General features: G+C 40.2%; 1 protein-coding gene and 1 long non-coding RNA gene across 4 annotated transcripts in view; one reads left to right on the top strand and one right to left on the bottom strand.

Annotated features, from left to right (window-relative positions):
- Positions 1-25,275, bottom strand: part of LOC148145090 (uncharacterized) — a 66,679-nt gene that overhangs the window by 19,127 nt on the left and 22,277 nt on the right. The window lies entirely within an intron of this gene.
- LOC122563099 (solute carrier family 26 member 9-like) overlaps positions 1-25,275 on the top strand; it is a 112,121-nt gene that overhangs the window by 82,348 nt on the left and 4,498 nt on the right. For all 3 annotated transcript variants that reach the window (XM_043716529.2, XM_043716525.2, XM_043716527.2), the window contains 6 exons: positions 4,822-4,914; positions 6,669-6,779; positions 7,833-8,105; positions 11,097-11,151; positions 15,718-15,863; positions 21,801-21,878. In XM_043716529.2, the coding sequence (XP_043572464.2) occupies positions 4,822-4,914; positions 6,669-6,779; positions 7,833-8,105; positions 11,097-11,151; positions 15,718-15,863; positions 21,801-21,878 (756 nt within the window). The remainder of the gene's footprint in view (positions 1-4,821; positions 4,915-6,668; positions 6,780-7,832; positions 8,106-11,096; positions 11,152-15,717; positions 15,864-21,800; positions 21,879-25,275) is intronic.

Below are 25,275 nucleotides of genomic sequence, written 5' to 3'. Positions count from 1 at the left end.
TTATATCTTTCCCCTCTCACCCTAAACCTATGCCCTCTAGTTCTGGACTCCCCCAACCCAGGGAATAGACTTTGCCTATTTAAACTATCCATGCCCCTCATAATTTTGTAAACCTCTATAAGATCACCCTTCCGCCTCCGACGCTCCAGGGAAAACAACCCCAGCCTGTTCAGCCTCTCCCTATAGCTCAGATCCTCCAAACCTGGCAACATCCTTGTAAATCTTTTCTGAACCCTTTCAAGTTTCACAACATCTTTCCGATAGGAAAGAGATCAGAATTGCACGCAATATTCCAACAGTGGCCTAACCAATGTCCTGTACAGCCGCAACATGACCTCCCAACTCCTGTACTCAATACTCTGACCAATAAAGGAAAGCATACCAAACGCCTTCTTCACTATCCTATCTAGCTGCGTTTCCACTTTCAAGGAGCTATGAACCTGCACTCCAAGGTCTCTCTGTTCAGCAACAGTCCCTAGGACCTTACCATTAAGTATATAAGTCCTGCTAAGATTTGCTTTCCCAAAACACAGCACCTTGCATTTATCTGAATTAAACTCCATCTGCCACTTCTCAACCCATTGGCCCATCTGGTCAAGATCCTGTTGTAATCTGAGGTAACCCTCTTCGCTGTCCACTACACCTCCAATTTTGGTGTCATCTGCAAACTTACTAACTGTACCTCTTACACATCCAAATCATTTATATAAATGACAAAAAGTAGAGGGCCCTGCACCGATCCTTGTGGCACTCCACTGGTCACAGGCTTCCAGTCTGAAAAACAACCCTCCATCACCACCCTCTGTCTTCTACCTTTGAGCCAGTTCTGTATCCAAATGGCTAGTTCTCCCTGTATTCCATGAGATCTAACCTTGCTAATCAATCTTCCATGGGGAACCTTGTCGAATGCCTTACTGAAGTCCATATAGATCACATCTACTGCTCTGCCCTCATCATCTTAGTATTTAAGTTTGAAGCAATTCTTTATCTTTTAGAATCATTTTCTCCAAGATGTTCTATTTGTCCCTTCCCTGATATAAGTCTCATAATTTGCTTAAGTCCTCCTGCCATGTCTTTCTTTTCTGATTATTTAAAGGTTCTTATTTCTGCAGAATCTAAATACTGTTGTAATCTTCTTCCCTAAAGACTTAAACTTCTATAAATAACAATGCTGTTTTATTTTACTTGGCTTCAAGCTTTTAAACTATACAACAGCAATGCTGTATTGTTTCATTTCTTTTAACCTTTTTAATTCCATTAAGTCATGGGTTTAACTGTATAACTGTACTACTTACTGGAATTCTCCCACATTTTTGTGATCTAAATGGAGATTTCCCACATTTTCCTTGCAAATTAAAGGATGATTTCCTGCCTTTCTCAGCCACTTACACAATACACACCTTTTTCCACAACATGCCCAAATAAACAAAACAGAAGTTGCTGGAAAAGCTCAGCATGTCTGGTAGCATCTGTAAAGAGAAATCAGTTAATGTTTCAGGTCCGGTGACCCTTCTCCAGAACCCAAATAAAGTCTTGTGTTACATAATGCCCACCAGAACCATGGTTTAAATTATGGATCTCCTGCTTTTATCAGAACCTCAAAAGTCTTCTAATTATCTTCTTTTTAGATTCTGTCTGCTTTAATCTTTAAATTGTACTTTGTACTAATTCTAACTTTGTGGTGTTCCCAATGCTGCAACCTTAGTACGAAGCATTTCTATGGGCCTTGATTTCCTGCAGTAGCTGTGTCCTACAGTGTCTGCTTGCTTTGTCTCCAACACTCTGTGTGCTGTAAGTATTATCTTTTGATACTTCCAAGCTTCCTCATCCAGTTTTAGTTTACGATTTGTGATTGAATACTCCCCCCCTTGCCCAACTGAGATTTCACATTTTATTCACACAGCTGTATCAGAGGTGACGACTCTTATTGCTTTCTCTAGCCCCCACTGATTCTTCAACACTTCTTATTAGGCCTGTAGTAAAGGCTTTAGTCTGGGGCACTGTTGCTCACTTGGTCATTTTCACTTAAGTTCTGGTTGAGTGCCTGTTTTTTTCAAGTAGTTGCAGCCATGGACTGTCTGAGTGCAGTAAAGTTTCCATTACCTGGATCCCAAGCATCCAGAATGCTCAGGTAATCAGCATCTGAGATTCAAAAGGGGAATTCCAAATTCTTCTGATCCAGGTAGCTGACACTTTAGTGGTATTAGCAATTGGAAGGGAATAACATATCAGACACTTTATTAAAGCTAGTTCAAGACTTGCCTTATTGATAAAAACAAAATCACCTATTATGATAATTATGAATGGTCCTGACGACTCATTTTTAAAACATATCTTTCATCTTATAGTAGCTATGAGTCATGTTCTCCTAGCAACCACTGTTATTTCTCATGGAACTAGCAGATTCAACTAATTCCTTCCCTGTCCCTCCCCCAATTCCTTTTGTGTACTGACTACTGAAAGACTACTGCAGTTCTGAAAGCAATAAAGTCTTTAAATCTGTGAACTTGTTCTTCTGAATTTATCTTCCCCCTCATGCGTTCAATGCATTGTCTTATCTTCTGGTTTTAGATATTTTTCAATCTACCTGTTCAGAGATGATGATTTGGAGATGCCGGTGTTGGACTGGGGTATACAAAGTTAAAAATCACACAACACCAGGTTATAGTCCAACTGGTTTAATTGGAAGCACACTAGCTTTTGGAGCACCGCTCCTTCATCAGGTGATAGTGGAGGACATAATTCTAAGGCACAGAATTTATAGCAAAAATTTACAGTGTGATGTAACTGAAATTATACATTGACAAACACCTTAATTGTCTGATGAGTCTTTCATCTGTTCGAATACCATGATAGTTTCACTTCTTTCATGAGTAAATCACAAAACCTTTTCTTTAAAAGCCTGAGAATGCAACTTTAAAAAAAGGTTTTGTGATTTACACATGAAAGAAGTGAAACTATCATGGTATTCGAACAGATGAAAGACTCAACAGACAATCAAGATATTTTTCAATGTATAATTTCAGTTACAACACACAGTAAATTTTTGCTATAAACTCTGCGCCTTAGAATTATGTCCTCCACTATCACCTGATGAAGGAGCGACGCTCCGAAAGCTAGTGTGCTTCCAATTAAACCTGTTGGACTACAACCTGGTGTTGTGTGATTTTTAACTTTGTTCAGAGATGGTATTTCACATCTTTGCAACAGGTGGGAGTTGAACCCTGGTCACCTAGCTCAGAGATAGGTCATTACCACTGCACCACAAGAGCCGTTTTCTTTTGGTGTTCGATATTTTCAATCAACCTGTCCAAGGTGTAATGACACTCCTCTGAAACAGGTGGGACTTGAACCTGGATCTCCTGGCTGAGAGGTAAAGATCCTACAACTGCAGTATAAGAGCCTTATTGTGTGGGATTGAGCAACTATTCCCAATACTGAATGCCATGTGGTATTTCAGGGTGAAAGGATGCTATAGTTTTTATTGGCTGGGTCTAAGGTCCTGTTTAATTAATATTGGTACAGGAACAATCACTAGAGCACTTTAACATGGAGAGCTGTTGTCTCAACAAGATACAGTTTAATATATGATAGCAATATATATCATATATATCTATATATCTAAGTGAGTTAGATACTGTCACTAAGACCATTGGGTGGCCCTCTCCTTCTCTCCCTACATCTCCCTCACCTTTGGTGGTCTGCATTGTCCTTAATGGACTCTCCATGTAAGTTAAACAACGAGACAATACGGGTTAACAGCTGGAAAAATACCTTAGGTGATTTGGTGATGAGAAGAAAAATCCTTACTTGCTTGGATGAGCAGTAGTTCCCACACACAAGATTCTTAACACCATCCAGGACAAAGCAGCCCACTTGACTGACACCACACCTTCAGCATTCTCTCCGTTCACACTGACCCACAGTGGCGATGGTGTGTATCATCCATAAGACACACTGCAGTAACTCATCAAGTCTCCTTTGACATCAACTTCCAAATTTGTGACCTCTATCACCTGGAAGGGCAAGGGCAGCAGATGTATGGCACCTGCAAGACCCCCTAGAATTGCATGCTATCCAGACGTGGAAAGCTATTGTCATTTCTCTACTGTCACTGGGTCGAAATCCCACAACTCCCTTCCTAACGGCATGTTGGGAGTCCTAACACCCAAAGTACTGAACTGTTGAAGAAGGCAGCTCCCCACCACCTTCTCAAAAGCACTTGGGGGATGGATAATAAACTCTAGCCTAGCCAGCAATGTCCACATCTGACAAATGAAAAAATAAATTTTTGGAATATAATTTAATATTGTCAATGTTGAGGCTGAACTACTGGATCATTATACAATTCTAATTGTTTGCTAAAATCCTTTAGAGAAGGATGTCCGCCATCTTTAGCTGGTCTCACCGACAAGTGATTCCAGACCCCAACTTTATAATTGATATGTAACTGGACTCTGAAAAGGCCTAGCAAGCCACTCATTTGTTATAAGCAGCCACAAAAAATGCCTCATATTAGCCTTTACCATTTAAGCAGACTTTCTCAAGTGTAATTGGGGTACACAATAAATGGGCTAGTTACACCTGCATCCATGGACAAATTATAAATATAACAAAAGAGGGATAATTCTTGGAATACTGTGTATCTGTTTTTAGGGGTTGTTCACCAATGTTATTCACCTTCACAAGTATATTACATTGCTAATCTTTTTATTCATGTATAATTTATCATTAATAAAGTTATGAATGAATCGTTGAACTACTTGTTGTCTAATCAGAATCATTCTTAATCAGTAACTGATTAATTCATTCCTCCTGCAGGCAAAGGAAATCAGTGGAATAAAAATCATAACCTACTGCTCCCCGTTGTATTTTGCTAATGTGGAGTTTTTCAGGAAAAAAGTGATTAAAAAGGTAAAATGGCTCTATTTGGTTCAATCCTGAATTAGTAAAACAGATCTAAGTTACAACAATTTCATACTTAGGAACATAAGCATTCTAATGTCCAAAGGAATCGCAAACATCACATAAATTGTTTGTGATTCTGAGCTCAACATGTTAATATCTGCTGCATGTTCTTAGCCTTCTTGTGAATTCTCCCTACGTCTTTGATCTGTGTGCAGGACTGTATGTTCAGGCACCTCTGGCAGTGAACAAAGCAAAACTACAAAATTCCAAACTGATCATAAAGCTAAAGTGATGTTCCCTTTCCTTACCAACACATTTTGCTCCAGCCCAATTGGAAATGACTCCAAACTCCTTTATGTTTTGCCTAGAGGTTCTGCCTATGCATTATGACTGGATATCCTACCTATTTACCGAAACCCACATTGTTCTGAACTTGCCCTTTAGAAGTCACAGTTTGACAATTGCACTAACAGGATCTGACAAGTGTTTGCAAGCTTCACATAATAAATGGACAAAATGCAATTCCCAAAACACTTGTAAAATTCCCTGAATACCAAATATCAAAAAACAATTTGACTTATTCACTCTCCATATTGCAATTGGCCTGATGTAATTACAAGAATGGCATAAATATTGTAGTGTTGTGTAAGCATAACTACTTATCTCCTCAATTCACAGCTGATAAGAAGGTTAAGGTGATCATAAAATGGTTTTTCCTTGTTTATTACTAAATAGCAAACAAAAATTAGCTGCATGATTCATGGACAAAGTAACAATCAGAGTGTGACACACAAATACAAGAATGACTTGTGATTATGTTGTGCCTTTCCCAAACACAAAATGTCTCAAAACACTTTACAGTCAATTGAATACTTTTGAAGTTTTGCATTCATTGCAATATAAGAAAAGTGCCAACCAATTTGCAAACAGCAAATTCTCATAATATGCTTTAATGGCATTAGTTGAGGATAAATATTGTTCAGGACACTCTCCAGTTCTTCATCAAAAATGGTAGATCTTTTCTGCCCACCTGAGGTGCCAGAGCAACCTGAATAAATGATCAAAAGTACAGGACAAAACCATTTATCCCAATGCACTTTAACTTTTCAAACTGCAATTTTCTCTCTCTGTTCTTTGCTGTGTCTTTCACTCGATAGACTTTTATTGTCACTTTTTAAATAACTCCTAATTCCTTCTTTAATAACATTATAATATCATTAACCACTCATAACACAATTTATTAACACCTCCTGTGATTAAAATTCCTGATCTTCTCTCTGTGGTCCTATGTCAAGTCTATAACTTTCCTGTTACCAATGCCTCAAACACTGTAAACAATCTCCCATTATTTGAACTTTTTCAAAACAATTATTGATTTCAAAGAAAATGTCTATTAGATTTGTACTTCTATTCCAAGGGAAGAATGCATCATGTTTGGCGTCTACAGTGAAATCTTGATCTATCCTAAACCACTTTATGAGATGAGATTTCAATTATCCTGTTTGATTTGCATTCATTCATAGACACTCTCAGAGAAAAACTGATTACATTCCTTTGGATTGAACTGAAAGCCTACCATAATAAACTCTGTGTGTGCATGTGTATGTGTGTGCATGCGTGTATATGTGTGAGCGCTTGTGGTTATCTGTTTATTTGTGCATGTATCTCCAAGAAGTAATAAGCATTAATAACACGAGTTCTGCAATAAAGCACAGGATGTATCTTCTTGGCAAGTTAAGATGTTTCTTTCTCTTTTATAGTCAGGATTTGATCCGGTGAAGGTTTTGTTAGCCAAGAAGAAGTATCTCAAAGCTGTCAAAAAGGAGGAACAGGAAATAGATGCAAGGAGACCAAGTAATCTCTGCACCAAGGTATGAATTGGTATGATGGCACCAATAGACCACAGGATTGCAAATTGGTAAATGTTCACATCCCTGCAAATGCCAGAGTGACCAACCTTTCCCATTTTAAAACAAAAGTTAACCACAAATGGGCCAAATTTACAGCAAACTTATTCTCAACTCAGCAGAGGAAACATGTGATTTGAAGTTGCTGAAGTTTTAAAATTTATTCTCAAAAATGGGAGGGGCGCGGGGATATGTTGGGTGGTCTCTCTACATGGTGATTGTGACTTGTTCATTTCTTACAGATGGATCCTTAGTCAGAATATAATTCAGTGAGACACTCCTTGCCCCGGGCTTCCCCTTTCATAAACCCTCTCTCAAACCCTTACCCAATTATCTGGCAACTGTCTCTTTGGCATGAATGCCTCTGACTGCAACAGCCCACTTTCTATTTCCAGCCAGGAACTGGGTCCACACAGTCAGTGGGGAAGGTATGTTTGGGGATTGATGGGGGTCAGAAGTTAACTAAGCATGTTTCCCAGACCTAGTTTAGGACTGCTTCACCCCCTTCCACTGCAAACACTACGACTACCCCGCCCCCTTCCCCGCCAATCCAGGACTTAACATTACAAACACACCATCCTCAATCATAACTCTCTTCTTGGGTCCCGACCTGATCTGCTGAGTTTCTGTCAATTCCTGCTTATGCTTATGGATGATGACCATTACTAAAGCATGGAAGTTAAAGCAGACGTTTATATATCACTTGACCTCAGATGAAGTATTGCAACCAGTTTTGAGCACTTTACTTTAAGAATGGCGTCAAGACCTTGGAGAATGCACAAAAAGGTTGGAATGAGGAATTGTGCAGGACATCCATTCTACTGATACATCCTAGAATGAGGTCTTCATTTTATCATTCCCGTCCTCTGTTCAATTCTATTAAAGCATTTGTTCGTCCTTCACTTGTTCAGTTCTGTTGAAAGCCTGAAATGTTTGTCAGTCTGTTCCTTCCACAGTTGTTGATTGGTCTGTTTTTCTTTCATTTCATTAGATTCTTCCTTTTTTGTCTTTGTACAGCAAGTGTCTCTACAGGAGCTGGTGAAAGAGGTAGAAGCTGAAACAGCTATGGACTGTAATAATAACTCAGTAGATGAAGCTCCCAGAATATCCTACATCACAGTCAATACTCCCAATGGAGTACACGAGGGAACACCAAAACCCCCAACAGATCTGGAAAATCTTGAAGATCCCATCAAACTTGCACACCCCATAATTGACATTCACACTCTTGTCTTGGACATGAGTGGAGTCTGTTTTGTGGACCTTATGGGAATTAAAGTGTTAGGAAAGGTAAGTATTACTTTCACCAATTGAAATGCCAGAAATGCATGCTTATATCAGTGCTTTTCTATGTCTGCATGAATCTTTGTGTTTCACAGACAAATCATCAGGAGGATAGTGAAAACAGAGCATCCAACAAGGACCTCAGATAGATTTAGTGAGATTGAAAGAGAAAGTGAAGAACCAATCCTGTGAGAAAAAAGTCTTCTTCAAAGGCAATTGTTCTTAGAGAAAATTGAAGATGTAAATGAGAGGGCTAATTCCGTGATAGCTTAGGAACTCATGGCTATAATATAATAGATGCACCTATGTCCCTGATTCCATGTTGTTCGCAATTGTATTGCGCTATATTCACCAGTGGGAAAACATTAATGCGCTGAGATTTGTAGATGTCTGCTCCATTACTGCAAGAATAAAATCTCCCAACTTTAAAATCTATTTACAAGGTTGAGTCATTTGCAAGCCTAGAGCAAATGGAATGCAAGGGGCACAAGCCTTGTTACTGTTGATTTAGATAGAAAAGTGTTCATGGCCGCTTTGCTTTCAGTGCCCAAAAGTCTTTTATGAATTGAAGATAAAATTTAAATAAACATTCTTCAGCTATGAGTGCATCATCTTACCTTCAAGCCAAAGATGATTGCCTCCCAGTTATTTGCCACATTATAGTCTCAATGGGACTCACATAATGAGCATGAGTTGCATAAGATGGCTGACAGTGAGGAAAATTCCTAGAACAACCCTTTTGATCTGATCATCTCACTGAAAGGTATAAATATTTTAAAGGCTTCAGTTGGTAGATGTTGAGAGGTGTTTTCTTCTGACCATACAGCACAGAACTAGAAGTCTTAGTTATTTAGGACTGAGATGAGGGGAAAGTTCCTTCAGAGGATTAGTTCAACGGGTAGTAGAGAAGGCAAATGAAATGGTAGCCTTTACTTCAAGCGAATGAAGGTAGGGAGAACTTGCTAAAACTATACAAGGCAACTGTTAGGCCATAGATGGAATAGTGTGAACAGTTTTGGGCCTCTAATCTGAGAAAAAAGATATATTGGCATTGGAGGCAGTCCAGAGAAAATTCACAAGGTTAATACCACTTATGGAGGGCCTGTCTTATAAAGAGAGGTTAAGTAGTTGGGCCTGTACTTGTTTGAATTTGGAAGAATGAGAGGCACCATCTAGAAACTCGGGGCCTTGACGTGGAAAACACAGAAAGGTTGTTTCTCCTTGTGCGAAAGTCTAGGACCAGAGGGCATATTCTCAGAATAATGGTCAAATATTTTAGACAGAGATGAGGAGGAACATCTTTGCACAAAGTGTAGCAAATCTGTGGAATTCTTTACAACAGAAGGCCTTTAAAACTGGGTCGTTAAGTATATTCAAGGACATGATAAATAGATTTTCAATCCTTAAGGAAATCAAGGATTATGGGGAAAAGGCAGGGAAGTGGAGTTGAATCAGATCATCTCATTGAATGTATAATAGACTCGATGGGCTGAATGGACTACTTCTGCTCCATTGTCGTGTGGTCTTAATCTTGGAATTCTCTGCCTCAGAAGACTGAATATTCCGCCAATAAATATATTGAAAACTACAATCAGAATTATTTTGGACACTAAAGTCAAGATTTTCTCTTCCCTATGATAATGGTGGTGGGGAGGACAAATCATTGAGCCAGTGAGCCATTTCCCCCACTTTCTGCCACCTCAATAATTGAATCCAGGATGAGAAGGTCCATGGGTGACTCAAATGACCATGTGCCTAGTTCTGCTTTCCTCACAAGGCAGCCACCATTCTGATTGGGGGTGGCTCCATTTGCCTCGAATATAGGAGCAGTCAGGGCAGGAGTGGCTGGTGAAAGTATTTGGCAAATATATGAAGGAAATGCAGGAAATATCAGCAAAAGCACAGAGGACAAGAACTCTTTTGTTTCATTCATCAAATGTCAACATTTATTGCCCATCCCTAGTTGCCAAGAGGACAGTCTGGAGTTACATGTAGGCCAGACCTGGTGAGGAAGACAGATCTCCTTCCTAAAGGATTTTATTGAAATAGATGGGATTTAACAACAAAAGATGGCAGTTACATGGTCACTATTCAACTGGCTTTTAATTGAAAATTTTTAATCAAAGCTTTTCCATATGCCATCATGAGATTTGAGCCCCTATTCCCAGGATACTAGCAGGTTTAGGTTATTTGTTTAGTGATATTACCACTACACCACAATCACCCTCACCAGTAAGCTAGTGAAAAATGTTGCAGGTCAGGCAGCATCCAAGGAGCAGGAGAATCGATGCTTCGGGCATAAGCCCTTCTTCAGGAATGCCTGAAGCGTCGATTCTCCTGCTCCTTGGATGCTGCCTGACCTGCTGCACTTTTCCAGCAACACATTTTTCAGCTCTGATCTCCAGCATCTGCAGTCCTCACTTTCTCCTAGTGAAAACTGTCTCCTGTTATGCTGCTTGCTAACATCTTTCACCAGTGATTATTGACCAAAGTTAATGTTTAACAAAAAAAAATTTCTCTAAGAAGACTTTGACATTGTGAATCGCATTTTGTGTGTCCTGGTGATCCCTTGCCAACTGAAAACACTCTGAAAAACTTTTCAATTAATGCACTGAGTTATTTAAAACTACACATTATAAAAGTTTAGAATTTTGAATATAGTAAGTTAGGGGACTATATGATCGTTCATGTTGTCCTTTATCACATCAAAAATCACTTCCATAGAATTACAAATATACAATGTATAAATACAATGAGTTATTTTAATACCGAGTGACTGGTGTTATTTCAGCAAGTTCAGCAGCCATTATATGCACAATAAGGTTCAGCAAAGAGGAACAGTGAATGGTCAGTTAATCCTTTTAATTTGGAATTGATAGAGGAGAGAATATAAAATGATGATTGAAAATACTTCACCTTGCTCTTCCATATTAGATTGTTTGCTAACTTTGCTCAGAATTCCTTCTTCTTATTTTTGGAACTTCTTTTGATGCACAGATGTGTTCAAATTACAAGAAGATTGGAGTAACGATTTACCTGGCTGGTATACGAGGTAAGACCATCCACATCTGAAATGCCATCTGTTAAATTGTTAACGAGGATGTAGTTCTGGTTAGCATCTTTATAGATCTGGTTGGCCCATCCAGGTGAGGACTTCAATACTGGGGGAATATTACATATTCATTCTGAGCATCCAGTATTGTTATCAACTGCAGAAGTTGCTGGAAAAGCTCAGCAGGTCTGGAAGCATCTGTGAAGAGAAATCAGAGTTAACGTTTCAGGTCCAGTGACCCTTCCTCAGAACGTTACCTCTGATTTTTCTACACAGATATTGCCAGACCTGTTGAGCTTTTCCAGCAACTTCTGTTTTTGTTTCTGATTTACAGCATCCACCGTTCTTTTGGCTTGTGTTGTTACCAACTGCTCCCAATTGAGGTTAGATGTTCCTTCTGTACTTGGCTGACAATTTGAACAAATCCAAGCTCAGTACAGCACTCTTGCCTGCAACCGTGTGACAATTTCCAAATCCCCCAATAATCTCTAGGCTCTCTAAGTTTATTTGATACCTATCAGCACTGAATTATATAAGCAAAAAAAAAACAAAAAAAGAAGCTTCTGGATTTAATATTGAGTCCAACATCTTCAGATTATGAACTCAATCCCATTCCTTCCCTTTCTCTTAGCTTTACTCATTACATTCTCTGTCACCATGTCCTCTCTCTCCTCCCCCCACTCCAGTGGGACTGTCTATTCTTTCCCGTCTGGCAGTTAGACACATCATTGTTCCGCCATTCTCACATTCCGGTCACTTAATCTGCATTATTTTTCTTCCTCAGCACTCCCCCACCCCCACCATTGCATAAATACTGTCCCTCCACACTTCACTTCATCTAGACTCGAAATGTTAACTCATGCTCTCTCTCCACAGATACTGTCTGACCCTTTGTGATCTCCAGCATTTTTTGTTTTCAGTACATATTCCATAATCTTCAGTAATTTGCTCCTCCAAAAAAACGCTAAAAATCTGAAATAAGAACAGAAAATACTAGGAACATTCAACAAGACTAGCAGCATCTGTGGAGAGCGAAAGAGAGTTAACATTGCAAGACAGGTGCTGCCAGATGCCAGTTGAACATTTCCAACATTTACTGAATTGGAGAGAGTTTTGTGGAATGGGTATACATTCAAGAGGGAGATATCCAGATAAAATTATAAATACAATTATAACATTGTCCAACATGATGTAGCATCAAAGTTCTGTACAGTGGAGTGATAGAATGTGGATCCAGAGTGACCATCCCCTTCGCAAAGAACTTCCTGACCTTGTTAAAAATGTTGTGGTTCTGTTCGCCGAGCTGGGAATTTGTGTTGCAGATGTTTCGTCCCCTGTCTAGGTGACATCCTCAGTGCTTGGGAGCTTCCTGTGAAGCACTTCTGTGATGTTTCCTCCGGCATTTATAGTGATTTCTACCTGCCGCTTCCGGTTGTCAGTTCCAGCTGTCCGCTGCAGTGGTCGGTATATTGGGTCCAGGTCGATGTGCTTATTGATTAAATCTGTGGATGAGTGCCATGCCTCTAGGAATTCCCTGGCTGTTCTCTGTTTGGCTTGTCCTATAATAGTAGTGTTGTCCCAGTCGAATTCATGTACTTGTCATCTGCGTGTGTGGCTACTAAGGATAGCTGGTCATGTCATTTCGTGGTTAGTTGGTGTTCATGGATGTGGACCGTTAGCTGTCTTCCTGTTTGTCCTATGTAGTGTCTTGTGCAGTCCTTGTCCTTTTCTTCCTCTCTAGTGAATCGGATTCCTGTGAGTGTGGCGTTGATGATCCGGTATGTGTTCTCTATTTCTGTGTTTTTAATGATTACAAAGGTATCAGCTACATATCTGACCCAGAGTTTGGGATGAATTTGCGTTAAGACTGTTTGTTCCAACCTTTGCATTACCGCTTCTGCTATGAGTCCAGAGATGGGTGAGCCCATGGGTGTGTCGTTGATTTGTTCATATATTTGGTTGTTGAATGTGAAGTGTGTTATGAGGCACAGGTCCAGTAGTTTGAGTATGCAGTCTTTGTTGATAGGTTCCCCGTCTTGTTGTCTGTTCTGTTTGTCCAGCAGGTTGGCTATTGTTTCTCTTGCTCGGGTTTTGTCGATAGAGGTGAACAGTGCCGTTACATCGAATGAGACCATAGTTTCTTCCTTAGACCATAGCAGCACTAGAATGCACACTCAGAAACAATGGACTGACAGAAGAGACACAACAAACAGTGAGACAAAGTATCGTACCCCAGATAACAAGGAAGACAAACACATAACCTCAACACCACTTTCCTCTGGTGCCTGTCCCGAAGTCCACCTTGGACGATGGTCACCCAAAGGTCCGAGGCTGAATGTCCTGGACCACTGAAGTGTTCCCCAACTGAGCAGAGGCTGATAGCTAAGTTCGGTACCCATATGGAGGGCCTCAACTGGGACCTTGGGTTCGTGTCACATTACCATTGCACTACACACACACACACAGATATTCCTACACACACACACACTCATATACACACGGACACAGGTACACACAGACGCGCACACAGACACCCACACACACCCTTATGGACACACACATTTCCACACTCACACATGCACTCCCTCACAGACTTAAGACACTCTGCACTCACTACACACACGCACACACACTTTCTCACACTCACAACCCCCACCCCAGACACACACACACACACACACACACACAGAGACAGACAAAGACCCACATGCACACATATATTTTGTGGGGTGAATTTGTACTTGCAGAGTTACATTGCACTTTGCTCAAAAACTGCATACATTCATGTAGAACTCTGAGCTCAAAAACTCTGTTATCTCACTTTTTAGATTAGAATCGATCTAAACATCAGGTCATAGACAGACAACACAAGGGGCTAACACCTTCAACATATTGGAGCTGGAAATGTGTTGCTGGAAAAGCGCTTTTCCAGCAACACATTTCCAGCTCTGATCTCCAGCATCTGCAGACCTCACTTTCTCCTTTTACCTTCAACATATTGTCTAGCTATCACCATTGTTAACAGCTAACCCGAGAATGCAACTTTTAAAAAAAGGTTTTGTGATTTACACATGAAAGAAGTGAAATTATCACTGTATTCTAACAGATGAAAGGCTTAACAGACAATCAATTTTTCAATGTATAATTTCAATTACATCACACTGCAAATTTTTGCTATAAATTCTGTGTTACGATCGAGCCCTCCACTATCACCTGATGAAGGAGCGTCGCTCCGAAAGCTAGTGTGCTTCCAAATAAACCTGTTGGACTACAACCTGGTGTTGTGTGATTTTTAACTTTGTACACCCCAGTCCAACACCGGCATCTCCAAATCATGTTCTAATAATAACATTCATCAGAGCTTGCAAGGGAGATCGCTAATTTGTCTTTGTCACTGACAGTCTGGAGCACATCAGGTCAATTCTACAAAATTACAAGAGTGAACATCAGGATATAGTGATCATATCACCTTTTAATAAAAACACAGGTGTTGTGTTCTGAATTATGTTGTGGGATTTAATTGTGGGCCAATCACCACATCAGAACCTAGTTATATGGCCATTAGGTTAATTAGCAACAAGGTATTTGATCTCTCAGGCTAATGGATTTATGACACATTAATGGGTTTCAGTTTAAACTTTTTCTATTATAATAGCAATAGCTCCTCTTTATCAGAAAATTTTTCAGCAATAAATTGTACTGCACATTGATTAAATCTTTGACCACAGCATGAGCATGGGTACATTTTATTGACTTATTTATACCTTATATTATTAAAGTATGGATGTAAAATAGTTACTGCCCATCCCTAACAGCTCCTTAAACTGCTAAGTCAGTTAAGAGTCAGCCACAGTTCTCCAGTGTTTTGGCAATGAAAGTACAGTAGCAAAAGAAGTTGACTAGATAAGAGCCATAATACCCTATAAATTACCACTCAGTGAACTTAGGCCTACCCATCTGTCTGATGCCTGTTCTGGGATTATTTATCTGCGTTAAAGTCAATTTATTTAAACACAATCTATTTTCCTGTAGAAGAAGCTAAACTTGTTTGCACTTCAAAATTCAAATCAGTCAAGTTGAAACTTTCGTGATTTAAACAAGAGTTTAGCTCCATTCCTCTCCATCATAACTGAGCCAGCAACATAGAGTCATCAAATGACACTATACATGCCTGTCCCAGCTCTAATTATTCCCACCAGCCGACACTTTCTCCACAGCTCTGTGAACTCTCACCCTTAAATAGATCATCCAGATTCAGATTCAGATTACAGAAAATCATCCTGCAGGTCCATGGCCAAGCTCTGATAGAAATACGCTTCATCAATCCTTGACCAATTGACATTAAGAGGTCTGGTGACTTTGTTGATTATTTGTGGAGTTGTGCCTGCTCTTGAAAAGAGAACAGTTTCACAAAAATGCTACAGGAGTGCATTAAGAAGGAAAAGACAAAAACAGAAGTGGGTTTTCTCAAGGCAGGAGACAGTAAAAGAGCGATGTTCATTACTGCTTTTGAAAATTGACATTAGGTCCATTTCCTTGTGCGTTTTTCTTATTCTTGTACAACAGATCAAGTGTATGAAGATATCGAATCTGGTGGAATGTTTGATGAGGGTGGGCTGGAGCGAAGTTGTCTCTTCCTCTCAGTGCACGATGCTGTCCTGTACGCATTGGCCAGGATGAGTGAAAACAGACAGGATGCAGCCAAAGAGAAAGTAAGGAATTTTCTTTTAAGAATCCTTATGTATTTAAAATATGAAAGAATGCTTTGCTCCTTGTTTCTGGATAGAACAGTTATTCATAACAAAATCATAACTAATTCAACCCAGCAGATCATACATTGAGTTGATTCCATTGACGTGCATCATGCTGTAGGGCTGACCATCTGTCCATCCTCCTATGTTATTTTTCCAAGGGCTGGTCCGTGGACTTCTATTAGATTGGTCCACACTTACTGACAAAATACCACAGTGGCTTGCTATTGTTTCTTGCAGGAATACTGATCAGGAAGTTTTCCTGCTCTTACTGCCTGCCTTCAGGTGCATTGGAAAGACTTACAGAGTGACAATTAACCTGTTTTGCCACATTCTGAACATGCTTTTCATGGGCAACAAATCCTGGTAGGGGACCCTGAGCATGGAGCTTTTGGCCCAGAGTTAGAGACACTATCATTACACAATGAGGCCTCTTACCTTGTTAGGTTACTGTCTTAAATTCACCACATATTTTCACTTATCTCTATCAAACAATTCCAATTGTGCACCTTGGTGATTTTATTGTATGAAGCATTTATTTCGAAACTTAGCACCTAGTAATACAAAATAAAGAATATTGTAATTTGGGTATCCCTGAAAAATCGCACATTTGTTGAAGCTTTTAATCTTGCACTCATCAAGACAGTTGGCAAGAAATTGTCTATTTGCCAAAGAAAATGGAAAACAATATTTATGTTGTACCAGAGGAGAGTACTGATTACTTGGTAAGTGGACTCTGATTGGTAGAGGTATTGAAAAGGTGGCTGCCGAGCTTTGTTTAAATTTTAACAGAGGCAGATTGACTCTGATTAGTCAAGACATTGACCTGAGAAATGAATCAGATAATGGCTTTCACATATTTTCTGCTTTTGTGTTTAAACAATCGCAATCTGTTTATTAAATTTTTGTTTTCATCTTCAAAGAACTCCCAGGGCCCTGCACTTTAAATATCTAGCTTCTAGCACTAACAAGAGTGCCATACTGTGAGCCTGACTGATAATCCTAATTTATATCCACGTGATTCTTCACACATTCAGAACTATGCAACAAATGTTGTCCAAATGCCAGGTGGAAATGATTGAATTAGTTTAAGGTTAAGATCAAACATGATCTAATACTAGACCATACTTGAGAGGGCTGACTGGCCTAATTCCGTGTCAATGACCTGTGCTTCCTAGCTGATAGAAGAGATATGAGGAACAGAAATCCTCAATAAATTGACCAAATAACTCTAAAACTAACATAGAAAGACATATGTTAGAAAATTTCCAAAAATATGTTTGCTTTTTAATTAAAATATAACACTATATATTGAACAACCACATTAAGTAGGAGTCCTAACCTAAAAATTCAATGTACTGAGTACTGTCTGAAATTAATAGCAACAGACTCCAAGAGGAATAAATAAACTTTATTGTGGTGTAAATGGAATTTGACACATTATTCAGGAGTCCGTGGTACTCAAAGTCATTGAAGCTGTCTCACTTAATGACACTGAATAAATATTACACAGCTGTGTACCTCACACAGTGTGACAGTGCAGAGCAAACATTACAAGTGGTAGGTGGTTGGAAATCTAGCCCTTAGATTACATCAATAACCTGAACTCAGGCACTCATTGTAAAGTGGTGGAGCATTTCTGGACAACTGCACACAAGGGTGGAGAGGGAGCAAATTAAGTTCAAATCAAACAAGGGATGCAGGAACCTACAAATGGAATTTGATAAAATGAGTAAGTAGGCAGAACAATTTTAACACAAGATATGAGCTAAAGGTGCTGAATATTGTTAAAAATAACTCAGATAACCTAGATACCCTTTTGGCAGTGCGGTAGTAGCTAACAGTGAGAGACTTGAAAGTGTTGGTAAATTTGATAATTAACATGTGGAGCAACATCAGTTGATGTACCAACAAATGAATACAGCACTAATTAGGATAGGTTTTGTGGAAATGGAGCGGGTGAAATTGAGTACTGCAGATGCTGGAAAAACACAGCAGGTCAGGCAGCATCCGAGGAGCAGGAAAATCGACATTTCGGGCAAAAACCCTTCATCAGGAATGAGGGCCCTGGCCAAAGTAATCCTCCCTGTAGTGCATCTGGATATTAGTAGCTCATTGGTTGCCCAATGGAGAAGACGACCCAACAGCGTATGCTTCCAGGACCTTGGCTAGTACAGCCTGTAAATATGACCAGATAGTGAAGGAAGGTTTGGCAGTCATATTTGGACTCAACAACTTCCACCAATACCTTTAGATGTAAATTTTTTTTAATAATGAACTATAAATCCCTGCTCAGTCTATTTAAAGAGGACAAGGCAGTACCGCCTAATGCTTCAGGTCGAACTCAGAGGTGGGCTCTAACACTAAATGCGTATAATTACAAGTTGGAACTCTGTCCAGAAGGCCAAGTAGCAATTGCAGATGCATTGAGCTGCCTCCTGATGGCAGATACACCACCAGTGAGACTGCAACTGGAAGAGTTTGTAACGGTTTTACATTTTCTGGATACACTTCGATTCATAGCTGACAATATCAGACTTTGGATGCAGCAAGATGTAGCCCTAGCATAACTGAAATAGCTGGTGGTGATGGGGGAAACCAAAGGGCCGTTACAATCAGCACTGAAACTTTTTTGGACCCGGTGCGACAAGACCATAGCAGTGAATGGCTTATTATTGTGGGGAGCAAGATTGATTCTCCCAAGCAAATGTCGCCAACAGATACTGGTTGAAATCCACCAGGGTCATGCAGAGGTTTCTAGGATAAAGATGTTGGTGAGAAGTTTATGTCTGGTGGCCAGGATTGGATGCAGACACAACCATGTTGATTGGTCAGTGCCCAGAGTGCCATCTAGATCCACCATCAGCTCCCCCATATTCAGGGGAACGGCTAGGTAAACACCAGACTCGATAACACATCGACTATGGAGGTCCTTTCATGCGCTCCATGTTCCTAGTCATGTGGGTGCCCACTCAGTGTGCCTGGATTGAGCATAAGGAGTTATTTCATCAAACACGGGATTGAAGATAGAAAAACTCTATGCATATTTCACAATACATGGACTCCCAGAAGTGTTGGTCACAGATAATGGACCATCACTGACCAGTGGGAATTTGAGTATTTCCTGAAGTCAGAACCATGGGAATGGCACTGTGTGGATGAGACGCATAATCGATGTGAGGTCAGGTCCAACAGCGTATAAGGTTCGGGTAGGTGCGATAGTCCTGAAAAGCATGTGAACCATTTGAAAGCTGCAAATGGTGTGAGAGCAAAAGTTTCCTGGCTCCTTGATAGCATTTCCAATTCCCAGAACCTGTGAGTTCTCTCTCTCCATTAAACATTAAAGTTACCTCAGAATCGGAGATGGATACAGCGAATGTTGCCTGGAGAAGAGAATAAATTTCTTCTGAGACACTCCCAGTGCAAGAGGTCAGCTACTGTGCATTACATTCTGCCCATATGAGAGGCAGAGTCGGAGAAACCTGACCCCGTGCTAAAATACCTGAGGAAGAGCGACAAAAACAAAGAACCGGCCTATGTCCTCGGACTCAGAAGGGGGAGGGATGTAATGATTGTAACAAGGCAGGAGAATATACCTGCTTTTCTTTACAGTGATAATTTCTGATCTTTTACATTCACTGGAAGTGGTCTTGATTTTTCATCTGCCCTTACCTCAAGTGATAGGTTGAGGTAAGGGCACTGTAATTCCTCACAAAATAACGCCCTGTCTCTCTGGAATGTTGCTCCTTCTGTTTGATGTTTGAAGTGCTAAACTGTGTACACTTGTATATTTCTGATAATTTATACCTCACGTCTGGCCCAACGACTCCTTTTATCTGGGAACTAAAGTGATATTTGCCAGATTGTGGTGTCAAGGTTAACTCAATATAAAAGTTTAAAAAAAACAGTCTATGGGAGGGTAAATGTAGGTCAGAGTACTGTATGAAGGTGCTTGTAATATGTTTTATAGAATGAATGTAATATTCTCTGTGTAGCCATTGAATTAGGGTTCAAGGGCTCTGCTAAATAATGCCTTCCTACCGGACCTGCTCCCACTCCACAGAACCAGACTAATTGTGGCTTCACTCACAGTCAAAAAAGCAAGACAGCAACACAATACATTGCATCTATATAGCACCATTAGAATGGTACCCAAGGCATCTCACAGGCATGTGGAGTTGAGGTCACAGTCACATGAGCCATGTTCCTTATGGATGAAAGCAGACTAAAGGGGCCAAGTGGCCTATTTCTGCCCTTAAGTGGTCTGTTTGGGAGTGCAGTTACTGCAGTGATCACAGGGCCATCATCTCTCTACTGCAAGGTAATTGGAAATTATTCCATCGCACCAGTGCTTATTAAAATAACTCCACAGAGGCAGGTATCCCATCATCAAGTCATTTTTATTTACATGGGCATTATACTGATCCAGCTTCCCCAGAGCCAGCTCTCAGAGAGAACAGAACGTCTCATATTCCTGTTTATTTTTTTTAATTTTTTTTTCTTTCTTTTTTTTTCTTTTTTCTTTTTCCCCTGCGGCGCCCAACTCTAATATCCCTTTTTTTATTATTTTAACCCCCACACTGCCACCTAAGTGCGGTAGTGCTTATTTTATCCCCAGCACCCATGGTGTGTGTGTGCAGGTGTGAGACACAGTGAAAGACACAAAGTGCACCAATCTTTATTCAATTTCCACCACCAGGAAGATAGGAAAACACCCGGGTGGCCAGTGACAAGCACTGCCCTTCACATCAAGGGACAGTGCTGTGTGATCAAAACAGTGAAGGGGAGGGTAGGGACTAAATCAAAATAGAATTGGAGGGAGAAATGATGCACTCCACTCCCTGCGGCGCCCACCTCTCCCTGAACAACTCCAGGGTGTTGGTGGACACCGCGTGCTCCTTCTCCAAGGACACCCGGGCTCTAACGTAACCGCGGAAGAGGGGCAGGCAGTCGGCCCTAACGACCCCCTCCACGGCCCGCTGCCTGGACCTGTTAATGGCCAGTTTGGCCAGGCCCAGGAGCAGACCCACGAGGAGGTCTTCAGACCTGCCCTCCTTCCTCCGTACCGGGTGCCCAAAGATCAGGAGCATGGGACTGAAGTGCAGCCAAAAACAGAGGAGAAGGTTTTTCAGGAAATCAAAAAGGGAGATATTCCTGTTTATATCTATCAGCCAGGGCTCTCTGATTGGACCAGATTAACAGCCCCAATCAGGAATTCATACCCTATGAGGTCCACCTGGCTGACCTCATTACAATCACAACAGTTATTATGGGGGAAATGGTGGCGTAATGTTAACACCACAGAACTAGTAATCTTGAAGCCCCAGGTTAATGCTCTGGGAGAGTGGGTTCAAATCCCATTGTTGCAACTGGTTAAAAAATTAAATTCAATTAATCTAATTTATTGTTAGAAAAAACCCAATTGGTTCACTAGTTCCCCTTAGGAAAGGAAAACTGCCAGGTCCAGTCTACTTGTGACTCCAGACCAGCAACAATATGAATGACTCCTATTTGTTCTCTGAAATGGCCAAGCAAGGGTAGTTAGGATGGGCACCAAATGCTGGTTCTGCTAAGGGCACACACACTCGATCAAAGAATAAAGGAAAGATGCTGCAGTATTGTGTCAAACAGGAGTTGTTTTACAATATAGTCCAGCTCCTCTGCTGCGGCGGCTGTAGCTGCTTTAACTAAATGGTTAATAGTTTTGACAAAGGGTCACTGCACTCAAAATGTTAACTCGGTTTTCTGTCCACAGATGCTGTCAGATATGCTGAGTTTCTCCAGCAATTTCTGTTTTTATTTCAGTATCGGCAGTTCTGTGTTCTACTTTAACTAAATGATTAGTCTTAGTGTTTCACTAGTAATCTTCAAAAGTTATCCCCATTGGTTATTCTTTAGGTTTCTGGTGCAGCAGCTGTCTATATTAATGAAGACACGTCAAGTGATGAAAATGATAACGATCAGGATTTAGAACAGGTAAGCAAACAGCTTTGTCAATCAAAATTTGTCAATGTTTTCTTACCCTATGAAGCTGATCCAATCTTCACCAGTAGGGTATCCAAAAAAAATTACTTGTTGAGAAACATACCATTTCAAATTTGTCACATGGCATCTTCAGGAAAGGTCAGATGCCCTTTGACAGAGATGGGGGTCCCCTTTTTGAAATGTAATATGGGTTGTTAAAGTTAGACATTATTATGAATAACAAGGAGATAAACTCATTGTCACTGTGAAGCACATTGTTACTGTCAAAGGGAACGATGTTTAAATCTCCTGTCCTTCAAATATTTGAAACAAAACCTTTTGCAGTGTTAAAGAAAGAATCAGTGCTCTTACTTATTCTGTCTATTGATGTATACCTGAGAGTTATCCTTACAAGATTAATGCTGCAAAAGTTATTTTATTCTCAGTTTGGGTCCCAAGTTCTGATCCTCGTAGTTAATTGCTGAATAGGTATGTAAGTGCAAGTCAATGTGTTGGCATGATATGGTCTAAGGGCTCTAAAGAGACTGTATGAGTTTGATGGAACCATCAGTACTAAATTGGCATAGGGGGTTATAAAAGGTCATGTTGAATGAGTGGTACATAGGTTGGCATGAAAAGTCATCAGATGCCATGGGTTAGCATGGATAAGAGTGAATGGGGTGTGCAATTGATGATGGTTGACTGTACGTTTTGTGATTTACTTTACATGTTGAATCTGTACAGCTGGTGGCCTCTGAACTCTTTTCAGGGGTGGTAGCAATGTCTCCCATAAAACTCAGTGCCCTCCCTGAACCCAAAATTCAAACTTGCAAAGCACTGTTTCATGGATCAGGTCTCCAGAGGCAAGAATTGTCTGGAATTTCTACTCTGACAGAGAAAATTCTGCCTTTGTTGCTTGCAACTCTCACTGGAGATAAATGGGTCCATCAAGAAGTCATCTTCAGTACTACCACAGCCCTGACCTCAACTTTCATTGCATAGGCAGAACATTTCACGATGAACACATCAGTTGCACATTGGCAGGACTGCACAGAGAAACAGGCCATTAATTACATGCAATTGCATTGTGCATATGCTAATTAAATTGCATACATTGATTTTTGCCACATCTTTCTTGGTTTTCTCTCGTCATTTTATTAATTAGAAAAATTATGCTTGTTATATCTAATGCCTTGGAGATATGTAGAAATGACACAGCAGTTTTTATGTCTCAACAGGAACCTTATTTACATGTTGTAAAAATATTTCCTTTATCATGATTGTTTAAGTTTCTATTTCCCTGTAACCCACACCCAGACTTGAGTAATAGCACACAGAACAGGGAAGAGTCAACAGACACACACAATCAAACACCAAACAATAGAACAGTGTAATGGTCACACGCCCTCAAAGCTGGCCCTTCCCTGCTTGCACTTTCATACAACTTCACAAATCTCCTAGAATGTTCTCAGATGTTTGTTGTCCCTGGCGTGAGGTCAACTAGTGTTTCTGATACAATGGTGTTTTGTTTGCTGTGAGAGTGCCACCCCATCCTACCATTGTGACACATAACTAATCATCATGAACACATACGGAGTGTAAAATAGATGTTACATCATTTATAAACACTGCAGCATTGAGCCGTTCTGTGTTCGAATGTGTCAGTCTGTTTAAAACTGATGCTTACAGTACTCGATTGGTTAAATCTTGGAAGAGACTCTGAGTAAAGTCCATAAAGCTGTAGAAATATTTGGAATCTGAAGCTGAAACTTCCAGCAGACATTTTAAACTAAAGCACTCTGAATAAAACCTGCTACACATTTAGAAGCTGACTTATCACCTCTGCATAGATGGTAAACATAAAATAGACAATAGGCGAGAAATATATCTTGACCAAGAGCATGAACTGAGTTGTATCTGATTAGTTTGATATTCCATGTGATACCAGATATTCAGACCCATTGCAGCCACTACTGAATATGAGTCCCTCCTACGAAGTAGCTAAGCACACTATTTTAATTCCAAACGTTTAATAAAGATGTTTGAATTCTTCTTTTTGAGGCATCTAGTATCCTATGAAGTACTACACAAACTTCAGCATGTGATCATTTTCACTGTGGCTGGGAGAAGTCACACACAGGCAGTAACCTCTGGCTGAATCTTAGATTTTAATTTGGACACAAAGTACAATTTGTTGAGCTTTGAGCAAGGTGGGCTGACTATCAAACAGGCAAATCTCAAACATGAGCCCAGGTCCTGATGAAGAAAATAATTCTCTTTGGTCTTTCCAGCTCAGGTATCAAAACCTGAGCCAAAGTCAGAGTGAGAGAAACCTGTTCAAATAGCACGGCTCCTAGCAATGAAAAGCAGCACTTAGGTTACAACAAACAACATTGCTGACCCCCCAGGAAATCAATGAAACCCTGTACAGTATTAAACAGATGCATTATTCCCACAATATCTTGAAGAGATCAGGTCCTATTCATATCAACAGATGTGTTTTCTAGATTAAGCACCAATAACTAGGCTTTCCCTATTAGCCACATCCAATGGGAGGGAAACATTAACCCCTGAGTCTTCAATATCGTTGACTCCATACCAAAAAATATGGTGATTTGTTTTCCAAGTTTCTAAGTTAGAATTTCTTTATACTTGCCAGCACTTGCTGTGAATTTTAAAAGGTTACGTTTGCTGCCACCACAACCTGTATTTACTGCACATACAGGGGGTCACAAAACCTGTGGCATCACTGCAAGCAATTCTGTTTGTATTGAAGAGCCAGGACCATCTGTCATATTGAGCAATGAGTATGTAACAACAGTTTTGTGCTGGATGACTCCTTGAGACCACTGATCTCACTTTTCACAGTTTTCCATTGGAATCCATTGTTAACAGAAATCTGTTTGGAATGATTAGAGCACAGAAGGCAGCTATTCTGCCTATGTGTACATGCCAGTTCTCTGTAAGAATTACTCAGTTAGATCCACTTCCCCCAATGTTTCTTCACAGCCCTGTAAAATTGTTTTCTATTCTGATAATCATCCAATTCTATTTTTAAAGAAAGCCACAATTGACTAGTTTGACCAGACTGTCAGATAGTTCAGTTGAAAACATTAATGCATTTTGTTCTAGTTGCCTGCTCCAAGTGCTTCCCACCTTAATAATATAAAAAAGTGTGCAATTCTCACTTTCTTTTGTCTGCCTGGGGAGCATAGCACTATGTTCTAAGTTTAAAATAAGGATTTAAACAGAAAGCATCCTTCCTGCTATCACTCCCTTAATCCCGTCACCCTACATGCCCCATTATGTCAATCTATGTCCCTGTACCCACTCCCATGCCAATCTAGTTATCTCCCATTACCCATCATACTTTACACACCCACAATCATCCCCCTCACCTCCATTTCAC

Source organism: Chiloscyllium plagiosum, unplaced genomic scaffold, assembly GCF_037043375.1.
Source record: "Chiloscyllium plagiosum isolate Xiang-an unplaced genomic scaffold, Cpla_swu_hap1 HiC_scaffold_26, whole genome shotgun sequence".
NCBI lineage: Eukaryota > Metazoa > Chordata > Chondrichthyes > Orectolobiformes > Hemiscylliidae > Chiloscyllium > Chiloscyllium plagiosum.
This window is presented reverse-complemented; position numbering and strand designations above follow the sequence as displayed.